Source organism: Chaetodon trifascialis, chromosome 17, assembly GCF_039877785.1.
Source record: "Chaetodon trifascialis isolate fChaTrf1 chromosome 17, fChaTrf1.hap1, whole genome shotgun sequence".
Classification (NCBI taxonomy): domain Eukaryota; kingdom Metazoa; phylum Chordata; class Actinopteri; order Chaetodontiformes; family Chaetodontidae; genus Chaetodon; species Chaetodon trifascialis.
In genome coordinates this window covers 25,280,426-25,293,503 of record NC_092072.1, presented here as the reverse complement: position 1 = coordinate 25,293,503, position 13,078 = coordinate 25,280,426, and the positions used below count along the sequence as shown (strand labels likewise).

The following is a 13,078-nucleotide window of genomic DNA, read 5'->3' as shown; positions in this document are numbered from 1 at the left end:
TGTCATCTTCCTAGATGACACCGCAAAAGTTAGTGAAGGGGCTCAGGCTGGTGAAGGTTGAAGATCACTTCTCAGGCCTAAAAGCTTTTATTGAGTTAGCCAGACCCCTGACAAAAAGATCAGGAAACATTGGAGAGGACAGTCTGACAGAGCAGGAGATCTATCGCCTGAAGAGACTGATTCTGAAAGTTAAAACACAAACAGCTGCTGATGATGAAAATGATGTCCGAAAGACATCGCATTGTTCTGTGTCTCTGTAATCTTCTATCTCTCCATGTGTGAGTTAAAATTAGGCACTCTTAACATAAATGGAGGCAGAGGCAATGTTAAAAGAGCTGATGGAGCTGAAGAAGTTGGACGTGATGTTAGCTCAAGAAACACACAGTGACACATGAGACTGAGTGGAGGAGGGGGTGTGACGGACAGGTGTTTCTGAGCCATAAGTCCAGCTGTAGTGGAGGAGTGGGCATCGTTTTCTCCAGAAATTTCCTGCCTTCCTCCTGTGAAGTAGAGGAAATCATTCAAGGCTATTTATTGAAGGTCAAAGCACACTTTCAAAATGTTGTTGTGGTTTTTCTGAACGTTTATGCACCAACCAACAGGCTGGACAGACTTACTTTCCTGTACGTCTTACGTCACACCATTAGAACCTGCAGCAATGAGGAGTATTTGTTTTTTAGGAGGCGATTTTAACTGTACTGAGTATCCAGAGCTGGAAACTACCAGGAGCCCAATCCTGCTTCATCACACAGGTTCCGGCAGGTGACTACAGCTCATGAGCTGTCAGACGTGTGGAGGGTTTTCCATGACAACCACAGACAGTACACCTGGAGTCACTGTAAAGACGGTGTTTTATCTCTGGCCAGGTTGGACCACCTGTACTCTTTTAAACACCATGTCAACATTTATAAAAGTTGTCACATTGACCCTGTAGGCTTCTCAGATCATGTGCTCGTTTCGTGATCTGTTTTTATAAAAAACATTATAAATACTGGCATTTTAACACCGCCCTGCTTCATGACAAGGATTTCAGATCAGCTTTTGAGTGGTTCTGGTTCACCCACAGATCCTGTATATCTGACGTTGCCTGGCTCCAGCAGTGGTGGGATTTCAGCAAAGTACAGATTAAGCAGCTGTGCCAGCAGCAGAGTTTAGCTGATTCTACAGGAGATCAAGGGCTTTTAGATTCCCTCAAATCTAAAAAGTCGGCCCTAGCCAACCTGTTGGGCGTTGCTGCACAGGGGGCTCTGGTCAGGTGGCGGTTTCTTAACATCTCGCAGATGGATGGGATGGTTTGGACGTCTCTGGATCATTGGCTGCACACACTGGTCTAATTTCAATAGACCAGGAAAAAGCTTTTGATGGGGTTGAGCACCAGTATATCTAGTAAACTCTGGCTGCTTTTGGGTTCAGCCCAGGTTTCATAGCTAAGATCCAGGTTCTGTAAAGTGACATTGTGAGTGTTCTGAAAATTAATGGAGGTCTGAGTGCCCCTTTTAGCGTTTAAAGGGGGGTCAGACAGGGCTGTTCTTTGTTTGGCATGCTCTACTCGTTAGCCATCAAGCCTCTGCTTCAGAAGCTGAGACATGATCTGAGTGGTTTACATTTAAGAGTAGGCTTAAAACTTTCCGTTTTGACAAAGCTTATAGTTAGGGCTGGCTCAGGCTTGTCCTGGACCAGCCCCTAGTTATGCTGCTATAGGATTAGACTGTCGGGGGACCTCCAAAGATACACCGAGCTCCTCTGTCCTTCTGTCCCTCTCCATCTGCACACTTTCATGTCCTACCACGGCGTGTTACTAACTTAGCTCTTTCCCTGGAGTCTCTGTGCTTGGTTGTCTTGCTGGTTTCACAGTGGCTGAATCTGGATTGTGGATTTCAGCTGCGTCTCCTGCCTTGGCCCTGCCTGACATCCACTGCAACTGCTACTACTGTTATTACATCCACTGTCACTGTTACTGTGACTGCATGTCTGTCTCTCTGTCTCTCTCTCTCTCTCTGACTGCATTTCTGTCTGTCTCTCTCTGTCTGTCTGTCTGTCTGTCTGTGTCTGTCTCACTCTCCCTCTCTTGCTCTCCTTCTCTCACCCAACTGGTCGAGGCAGATGGCCGCCCACCTAGAGCCTGGTCTGCCCGAGGTTTCTGCCTGTTAAAAGGAAGTTCGGCTCAGTCTTCCTGGAGGATTAGTCATTAGTCTGTAAGAAGAGGGGGCTAAAATACTTTGGAGTCTTTCTGGGCAACAACATGCTTTTACAGAAAAATTCTGATGGTGTTTTAGAAAAGGTCAAAGGTAGGCTCATGAAATGGAAGTGGATTTTAACCTAAATGTCTTACAGACGCTGTATTCTGGTAATTAATAATCTGGTTTCTTCTGCTCTGTGGCATCGGTTGGCCTGTCTTAATCGCCAGCTTCTCTTCTATCACAAATTCAGAGAATTTTTGTGGATTTCTTTTGGGACAGGTTGCACTTGGTCCCTCAGAGTGTCCCCTTCCTTCCTATGTAGAAGGGTGGACAGGGTCTAGTCCATCTGGCCAGCAGTGGAGCTGCTTTCCGAATCCATTTCATCCAGAGATTGCTCACTGGGCCTACGGACCTGGTGTGGAAAGCAGCATCCTGCTGCATCCTGAAGTAGTGTGGTGGTCTGGAGGTGGGCCTGCCTCTGTTTCTGATGGACTCCAGCAAGCTGAACACCTCGTCTCTGCCAGCCTTCTACATGAGTGTTTTTTTCAGTGTAGTCTTTATTGAGGAAGCAGAGGCAGGAGCAGGCACGACTCTGTGCTGGCTCCTGCAAGAACCTGTGCTGCATGGAGGACGTTTTGATGGTCTCAGCTGGAGTGGATCGACTCTCCACAGAATGCTTCACACTGCATGAGTTTCCACTCTGGGCCAGGTGGTGAAGGTGACCGGACCTGGGTTGGATGACCTTGCTGCACTGGCTGCTAGGCTGGGAGTGAGATGAACTCGAGTTATAAACCAACTGCTGACACACCGGAAACGTCAGCTGACAGGACACAAATCTAGTCTTTTAACTGACTTTTGTAACGGTACACTGCTGCCAAACTGGGCCGACCATGTCCCGATCACGTTTTTTTTGCCCCTGAGTCCGAGTCGGAGTCATTTGATTTTGAGTATCTGCCGATACCGAGTCCTGATCCGATACTTCTATAAAACATTATGAAACGAACTAAGAGCAAAGAATAAGATCCAGGATGTCCCTTATTTTTATTCATTTTTTTTTACCAATGGCTATTATATTAACATGTAACACTTATGCACAATTCTGCATGCATGCAGTGCAGTGTATTGTAAACTTCTATGAGGTAGCTTGAATAAAATTTTCTTCATATTAGGTGCAACATTAAAGACTCAATAGTATTAAAACAAATAGCAGCTTAACTTAAAATAGGCATCAAAATATCAAATGCAAACAAATGAGCAAATAAAAGTGACTGTTATCAAGTAGCCTAAGGCCAGTATTGTGCTTTTTGGAACTGCACTCCTTACTCATATTGTCAATGCAGTGTATTGTAAACTGGAGTGCAGTGTATTGAGGGGTCATATCAAGTTTGTGGTGTTAAAAGCAGCTTTGTCCTTCCCACCTCTTGAGATCCCGATTTTGCATATCTTACAGTTTGCAACTGCATTGTTCTCGTCGTTCACTTTGAAATATTTCCACACAGCCGACATAGTAGCAGCATATCATGCGCCTCAGCTTCAAAACAAACTGCTGCATACTGCCGTGTTCCACGCATGCGCTGTTCAGTGGCGTCGAATATGTACTGGAGTTTAAAACCTGTCTTTAAACCTGCATGGAGGTCTTTATACAAGCCCCCTTTTAAACGGAAACACGCAGAGGATCCTCCATAGCATCTTGAGCATATTGTGATGATCCGCTAGATCTGTCTGCTCCTAGTGCTCTCTGCTTCCCTTTTGCCTCTCCGGCAGAGCACCTGGAGCACATGAGCCTGACTGGGGCTAAGATACTTAAGGAAGTGGCTGAGGTAGACTGGTCACCGGATTATCCTGATCTCTTCCATGAGTTATGCAGAACTGAGCCCAGTGAGTACTTCCAGTCTTTGCCTAGTTGCGATCTCTGTTTTTGCTGATGGGTTTTTCCCTTGCCTCACCTGTGCTTTGTCTGTTTGCAGTGCCTGCCAGCCACGGTCAACTTTTGCGCAGCCTCAGGCTTCCATGTGTGGGAAAATGTTTGTTCCATGTGTGAAGCCTGTTGCAGTTGCTCCTGTTTGTTTTCTTAGTTTTCGAAACTTTTTTGCTCTGTTCTTTACTATTAACGCTTGTATTTTATGACTGACATCTTGAAGCCGTATCCTTTCCAAACATGTTGGAAAGGATACGTTCGAAGGAAGCATAGTCCCAAGCTGAAGCCCACGGGTCACCACCAACCGCTTCATGTTTCCAACAGGTTCTCCCCACTCGGCGACACACCCGCTGAGAAACCAACTCTGATTATTGGCAGCTCCATTTTGAGAAATGTGAAGTTAGCGACACCAGCGACCATAGTCAAATGCCTGCCGGGGGCCAGAGCGGGCGACGTCGAATCAAATTTGAAACTGCTGGCTAAGGATAAGCGTAAATACCGTAAGATTGTTATTCACGTCGGCGGTAATGACACCCGGTTACGCCAATCGGAGGTCACTAAAATTAATGTGGAATCGGTGTGTACATATGCTAAAACGATGTCGGACTCCGTAGTTTTCTCTGGACCCCTGCCAAATCTGACCAAATCTGACCAGTGATGATATGTTTAGCCGCATGTCATTGTTCAATCGCTGGCTGTCGAGGTGGTGTCCAGCAAACGGTGTGGGCTGCGTTGATAATTGGCAGACTTTCTGGGGAAGACCTGGTCTGATTAGGAGAGACGGCATCCATCCCACTTTGGAGGGAGCAGCTCTCATCTCTAGAAATCTGACCGATTTTATTTATGAACCTAACCCCTGACAACTCAGAGTTGAGACCAGGAGGCAGAGCTGCAGTCCTACACGCTTCTCTGCGCCTCCATTAGAGCAGTTACCCACCCAACACTCCATAGAGACTGTGTCTGCCCCCCGACCACGTAAACTAAGTAAACCAAAAGTACAGAGAAGAGGAGTTAAACATAAGAATCTAATTAAAATTAGAACAACCTCTGCAATAGTACAACAAGATAGGAGAATTAAATGTGGACTCCTTAACATCAGATCTCTGTCCTCTAAAGCTGTTCTAGTAAATGAGTTAATATCAGACCATAATGTTGATTTATTTTGTCTGACTGAAACCTGGCTGTGTCCTGAAGAGTATGTGAGCCTAAATGAAGCTACTCCTCCGAGCCATATTAATACCCACATTCCTCGAGGCAGCGGCAGAGGAGGTGGAGTTGCAGCCATTTTTGACTCAAGCCTTTTGATCAACCCTAAACCTAAACTCGACTATAACTCATTTGAAAGCCTTGTTCTCACTCTTTCTCATGAGAAATGGAAAACAGTGCAGCCACTTTTATTTGTTGTAGTATACCGCTCTCCTGGTCCTTACTCCGAATTTATAGCTGAGTTCTCGGAGTTTCTATCAAGTTTAGTTCTTGAAGCAGATAAAGTAATTATTGTAGGTGACTTTCATGTACATGTCGACGTTGATAATGACAGCCTTAGCACTGCGTTTATCTCAGTATTAGACTCAGTTGGCTTCCGCCAGAATGTACATGAACCGACTCACTGTTTTAACCACATCCTCGACCTTGTTCTGACATATGGCATTGAAATCGAAGACTTAATAGTCTCCTCACAGAATCCTCTTTTATCAGACCATCATTTAATAACTTTCGAATTCATATTACCAGACTACCAGCCAGTAGGCAAAAATTCTTATACCAGACTCCTGTCTGATAGTGCTGTAGCTAAATTTAAGGATATGATCCCATCAGTATTTAATTCAATGCCATGTCTCAATACAACAGAGGAGTCTTATGCTAACGTTAGTCCCTCCCAGATTGACTTCCTGGTTGATAGTGCTACAGGATCGTTGAGTATGACACTTGACTCTGTTGCTCCCCTAAAAAAGAAGAAAATTAAACAGAGGAGGTTAGCTCCATGGTATACTCCTCAAACCCGCAAATTAAAGCAAACTTCACGGAAAATAGAAAGGAAATGGCGTTCTACAAATTTGGAAGAATTTCGGTCCGCCTGGCAAGACAGTCTTAAAATATACAGGAAAGCCCTCCGCAGTGCCAGGGCAGCCTATTACTCTGCACTAATAGAGGAAAATAAGAACAATCCCAGGTTTCTCTTCAGCGCTGTAGCCAGGCTGACAGAGAGCCATAATTCTGTTGAACCATGTATTCCTTTAGCTCTGAACAGTAATGACTTCATGAGCTTCTTTAATGATAAAATTCTAACTATTAGAGACAGAATTCATCGACTCCTGCCGTTAACAGGTACTGTTTTGTCTTCAAACGCAGAAATCGTAGAAACTGTTACTCAGTCTGTTGCAGTTTTAGACTGTTTTACTCCTGTTGACCTTCACCAACTAATTTCAATAATTTCATCATCAAAATCATCTACCTGTATTTTAGATCCTATCCCGACTAAGCTGTTTAAAGAAGTATTACCTCTAATTGACTCTTCAGTTTTAGACATGATCAATCTCTCTTTATCAACAGGCTATGTACCACAGTCCTTTAAAGTAGCTGTGATAAAACCGCTACTGAAAAAGCCTACTCTTGATCCGGGGGTTTTAGCCAACTATAGACCGATATCCAACCTTCCCTTTCTCTCAAAAACTCTTGAGAAAGCAGTTGCCAATCAGCTGTGCGACTTTCTAAACAATAATAGTTTATTCGAGGATTTCCAGTCAGGATTTAGAGTGCATCATAGCACAGAGACAGCACTGGTTAAAGTTACAAATGACCTTCTAATTGCATCTGATAAAGGATTTGTCTCTGTACTAGTCTTACTGGATCTTAGTGCTGGTAGACACCATTGACCATGGCATCCTATTGCAGACACTGGAACATTTCATTGGCATTAAGGGAACTGCGCTAAGCTGGTTTAAATCCTACTTGTCAGATCGCTCTCAGTTTGTATGCGTTAATGACGACTCCTCTGTGCTCACTAAAGTCAGCTATGGAGTTCCGCAGGGTTCTGAGCTTGGACCAATTCTATTCACCTTATATATGCTTCCTTTAGGTAAGATTATCAGGAAGCACTCAATAAATTTTCATTGCTATGCAGATGATACCCAGCTATATTTATCAATGAAACCGGAAGAAACCAGTCAGTTAACTAGACTACAAGCATGTCTTCATGACATAAAGACCTGGATGACCTGCAATTTTCTGATGCTAAACTCGGACAAAACTGAAATTATAGTAGTAGACCCTAAACATCTTAGAAAGTCACTTTCTGATGACATAGCAGTTATGGATGGCATTGCGCTGGCCTCCAGCACCACTGTAAAGAATCTGGGAGTTATCTTTGACCAAGACATGTCCTTTCACTCCCATGTAAAACAAATTTCAAGGACTGCCTTTTTTCACCTACGTAATATCGCAAAAATCAGGCATATTTTGTCTCAAGATGATGCAGAAAAACTAGTCCATGCATTTGTAACTTCCAGGCTGGATTATTGCAATTCTTTACTATCAGGCTGCCCAAATTCGTTGCTGAATATTCTCCAGTTGCTCCAGAACACTGCAGCATGTGTTCTGACAAAAACCAGGAAGCGAGATCGTATTTCTCCAATACTCGCCACTTTGCACTGGCTCCCTGTAAAGTTTAGAATAGAGTTTAAAATTCTCCTCCTTACTTACAAAGCCATAAATGGCCAGGCACCTTCTTATCTTAAAGAGCTCATAGTACCTTATTGCCCTACTCGAACACTGCGTTCCCAGAATGCAGGTCTACTTATGGTTCCTAAAGTCTCAAAAAGCAGAACAGGAGTCAGAGCATTTAGCTATCAAGCTCCTCTCCTGTGGAACCATCTTCCAGTCTTTGTCCGGGAGGCAGACACTGTCTCTACATTTAAGAGTAGGCTTAAAACTTTCCTTTTTGATAAAGCTTATAGTTAGGGCTGGCTCAGGCTTGTCCTGGACCAGCCCCTAGTTATGCTGCTATAGGATTAGACTGTCGGGGGACATCCAAAGATACACCGAGCTCCTCTGTCCTTCTGTCCCTCTGCATCTGCACGCTTTCATGTCCTACCACGGCGTGTTACTAACTTACCTCCTTCCCCGGAGTCTCTGTGCTTTGTCGTCTTGCAGGTTCCCATGGACAGTGGCTGAATCTGGATTGTGGATTTCAGCTGCGTCTCCTGCCTTGGCCCTGCCTGACATCCACTGCAACTGCTACTGCTGTTATTACATCCACTGTCACTGTTACTGCATGTCTGTCTCTCTGTCTCTCTCTCTCTCTCTCTCTCTCTCTGACTGCTTGTCTGTCTGTCTGTCTGTCTGTCTGTCTGTCTGTCTGTCTGTCTGTCTGTCTCACTCTCCCTCTCTTGCTCTTCCTCTCTCACCCAACCGGTCGAGGCAGATGGCCGCCCACCCAGAGTCTGGTTCTGCTCGAGGTTTCTGCCTGTTAAAAGGAAGTTTTTCCTCGCCACTGTCGCCAAGTGCTTGCTCATGGGGGAATTGTTGGTTTCTTTGTAGATAAAAGAGCTTGGTCTGTACCAGCTCTATATGGAAAGTGTCCTGAGACAACTTCTGTTGTGATTTGGCGCTATACAAATAAAATTGAATTGAATTGAATTGAAAACCAGAAGGAAAGTGAATGCAGATTATATGGTAAATCAAATCCAAACCCTCCTTCTCCAGATTTCATATTTTTAAGAAATGTTTAGCACCTCACACGTGAGAAAAAATGCATTGAAACAATTTATTGAGCGATATATTTCTGAAAGTTTTTTGATTGAGAAGAATCTGGGCTCCGCCCCTGATGGTTAGCAGTCCAGCTTTCTTCTTCTTCTTCTTCTTCTTCTTCTTCTTCTTCTTCTAGTTTTATTGGTGGGTGAATGACTTCTCACCACTAGATGTTACAGCTAATTAGCTAAGGCTCTACATACTGCCACCTACGATACCAGAGTGGAATGTAGCAAACATGGCGCACAATCTGACATCCCCATGTTGGCAGGGATGGGGATATCAGATCAACCTCAAATAGGTAGATATGCCCTCTGTCAACTTTTTTTTTTTTTTTTTCAAAAGCTTAGAAATACAGGAAATACCTAAATAGGATGACAGTAAGAGAGAACAGTAGCATACCAGAGAATCCCGGGGAAAACGGGAGGGTTGACAGGTGTGCCTAAGTTTGTTAAGAAACAGGTGGCTTACCTTTGAGTCGGGTTCCTGGGGTTTTCCATAACAGGGTCCCTTCATGGACGAGTCTCCGGCGGAGCAACTCTCCAGGCTTGAATAGTCCCCCATCCCTTACTCTTGTTTCAGCCCGCAGGTCCAGCTTGGCATGGATCTCTTGCAGCCGCTGTGTTTTCTCCAAGTCCTCCATCTACCAACCAGCGTAAAAGTCATCTTCCATTTCAAGTCCAAAAGACAGCATTAATGAGCATGAATGAACCTCACAAAGTTGATTCAGTTTAAATGGATTATAGTAGGACAATTCTATTTAGATTATATTTAGACTTATTTGTCCTTCTGCAAGGAAAATTGTTTCCATCTTCTATACAACCTCAGAGTACACAAATACATTAAACTGGACAGAATACATCAAATTTGACAAATACATGAATCGCACACCATACATCCACTACCAGCCCAATCTCAAACTTTACATACAGAAGCACACAAACTCAGGCACAATTGCATTACGGTCTGGGTGTTCTGTTCAGCTCTGTTATGGCAGAGGGGACAAAATTCCTGCTGAACTTCACTCTCTTCCATGCCAGTGAATTGTAAGGGCAACCAGATGACCAGATAAAATTGAAATTGAAATTGAAACTGCCACCTCTAATCTAGTAAAATATTGTTTCTTTTTTTTCTTTTTTTTTCTTTTTTTTTTTTTTAAGATATTCTGAGGAGATGAGATGCAATGAGCAGCACTGTTTTACCTGGCTCTCCCGGTAGGTGAGAATCTTTCAGGCCGGATTTCTCACTCAAACTAGTTTGAGGAGTGCCTACATTCAAATCTTCTTCAAATATTTTCAGATTTCTATGTGTTAGACATTGTTGGAAAGCTTAGAAACTACACTTTCAAAATCTGTAAATAACTCAAAATGCCCCCTGGGAGACTTGTTGCTGGTTTTCTCGTGGCTGGTCACATATATGTGATTGACCACAGTGAGAAGCAGATGAGTCCCTTGTAAGAATCATTAGTTGATTCTCGCTCCATAAGTTGAGATCACATGGCTCCCCTGAAAGCCATCCCACATGCGCAACAGTCTATTGGTGATTAGACATGCCCTGGAGCAATATACCGTCTGCAGCGTGCAGTGGATGGTCATTCTAGTCTAGTTTCCTTTTAGTCTTCGTTCAGATCTGTTTTTGCGTTCGTTTCATCTTCTCTTTTGTCTTTAGTCTTGTTCACTTGTTTTTTTTGTTCCATCGTTTTCTCAGTCTTTTGTTGCTGCTCATAGTCATGCCGGGTAGCTTGATTTCATTCTTCAGAAAATGAACTTTTCTAGTTTTTTTGGTAGTAGTTAATTTTTCCTCGCCACGTGAAGCTGCATGACATGTTTTTTATTAGTAAAATTCTAGTCACGTAATAAGAATTTTGGAGACACTTTTTGACCAGCCATCGAAGAGACTCGAATTCATATTGTTATTAATCCAAGGTCTTGCCATACGGTCGCTAACTCAACTGAAACAGCTGCTGACCTGCTGGTTAGACAACCATCAGAAGCCGTTCCTCGCCTGTAACTGACACCGTAGATCTTCAGCTCCTGAAACATCCCTGTCCAACATCGGCTCTCAAACGTGACTTGCCTGATTCGTCCGGCAGATCGGAGCCACGGACGGCAGCTTAAAGCCTCTTCGTGTCAGTTCAGAGCAGACCTCGACCGGAGCGTCTCTGGCAAAGTAGGCATGCTCAAGCGGGTTTGAGTAAGAGTTGGTCCGTGTAGTTATGATACTGTCAGTTTGCCTAAATTCTCTCGATTCATTCAAGAAATTAACTTTACATTTGCATCCCCATTTTTTTTAACTACTTCTCACTATCACCAGACTCATTCTGCCATTGTTTTGCCATAAGTTTCTCTCTGCAATTGTTTGTGTTACTTCATATGGGTAGCATTGGGTAGCACGGTGGCTCAGTTGGTAACACTGTCGCCTCACAGCTAGAAGGTCCCCGGTTCGAATCCCGCTGTGGCGCTGGTGGCGTGTCCACCATGCCTCTGGTACTGCTGCTCGAGGAAAAAAGGGGGCCTTTCTGTGTGGAGTTTGCATGTTCTCCCCATGTTCACCCGGGGTTTCCTCCGTAATAACCCCCACTAAAAACATGCAAGAAGATCACCACCTGACCATCGGCATCGGCTGGCAGCTGGCAGCCCACCGCTCCTGGTCTGCCGCGGAGGATCGACAGTCCAAGGATGGGTCAAATGCGGAAATATAATTTCACGAGAAGCATGGCGTGTAGTGTGCAACTAACTCACTGTGTGATGTGATCAATAAAGTACGTTTCTTCTTCTTCTTCATATCACCCATTAATCATTAGTCCCCATTGTGTTTAATAAATAAGATTTTACATTCAAGTTGTGGTAAGACGGTGTCCTTTTGAGCTGGATATAAACGATCCCTGTATGAAGAGTTTACGCTTCAGATTATCAGACTGATCTACTGTTGGTTCATTCGTTAGCATTATATCAGCATTACAAAATTTAATCAACAAAATCCTTCTAAGCTGAGGAAGGTTGGTGCCCTTGGTATTTCATTAACAAATGTAACATTAAATTAAGCTGATTCCCCTACATATTCTGGTGCCCCATGTGACGCTGATTTAAATTGTTTTATTCAGTAATTAAGGCTTCATCGTATCGTATCTGTGCTGAACCTCAACTGAGAATCTTATGTGCGCTGCTTTGGTGTAGTTGTGGCTTGTGTGCTGCTTTGGTGAACTGTGACTTTGTGTGAGAGCATTTCAACCTGTGTACAAGCAATATATGTGTTTTTATCTTTAAGTGTGAGTTAACCACATCCTGATGATATTTTGAGCTCTGAATGAAAGGCCTATTGGCACATTATAACTGCTGTCATGCTCCAGGGTTATAGATGTGTCCTATCTTAGTTCGGCTTGGCTGTGAGATTCCAGCAAGTTTGGATTATTACAGAACCTCCGTGTCTTTGTATCAGATTAGCTCCCTGATACGGGATGGCTGCTGACCGCAGTGAGGGTGTAGACTCTTTCAAAAGAAACGACTGCTAGTTTGGTGAATGCGATTAACTGCCGATACAAGAGTGAACTCTCATTGATTGATTGTAATAGCGATCTGATTACAGTCCAGTGAATCTGGCTGAGCCGAAGTGCTGATTTGAGTGTCCGAACGGACCTGTGTTGAAAAGAGAATTAAAGAAAAGCCACCGTGCTTATTTTATCTTGTTGAATCTTAACTTGTTACAGCGCCTGTTGAGCAGCCATAGATCCATTATCCAGACATTACTCGTTAACCCGTTGCTAAGAAGCTAAAGTTAACTTGAGAGTGTGTGGAAATTGGAGAATAGACAGCTGAATCAAACGTGGTTAACATTCTCTCTAAGGTTTCTGATAGTAAGAGTTGACTGTGTGTTGGAAACTGCTGTTGCTTGTTTGTATCTGCCAATGTAAAGTTTGTGAGTGCTGGAACCCTACTGACATCAGTTAGCCAGAACAGCTAACCCCTAAACATGCATGCACTTGTCTTTTACCACTCTATCCACTTTATTGGTGCTGCTGTGAAACTGGAATTTCCCCTTGTGGGACGAATAAAGGAATATTGCATTGAATTGAATTGAAATGCGCCCACCTCCTTTGTTTGCCGCTTGTTCAGAGCATTGACCCCCTTGTAACTCTCCAGCGCCACCCTTAGCAATTTCAGTGTATTGAACCCTTGTCTTCTTCTACTGTGTGTAAAGATAACCACAGTGTGAGGTTAACTATTTAAGAAAG

The 13,078-nt window shown here is 43.7% G+C and overlaps 1 protein-coding gene across 1 annotated transcript in view; it reads right to left on the bottom strand.

The window, feature by feature from the left end:
• arhgef2a (Rho guanine nucleotide exchange factor (GEF) 2a) overlaps positions 1-13,078 on the bottom strand; it is a 110,329-nt gene that overhangs the window by 38,778 nt on the left and 58,473 nt on the right. Inside the window, exon 12 of the mRNA XM_070985295.1 lies at positions 9,319-9,490. Coding sequence (XP_070841396.1) covers positions 9,319-9,490 — 172 coding nt within the window. The remainder of the gene's footprint in view (positions 1-9,318; positions 9,491-13,078) is intronic.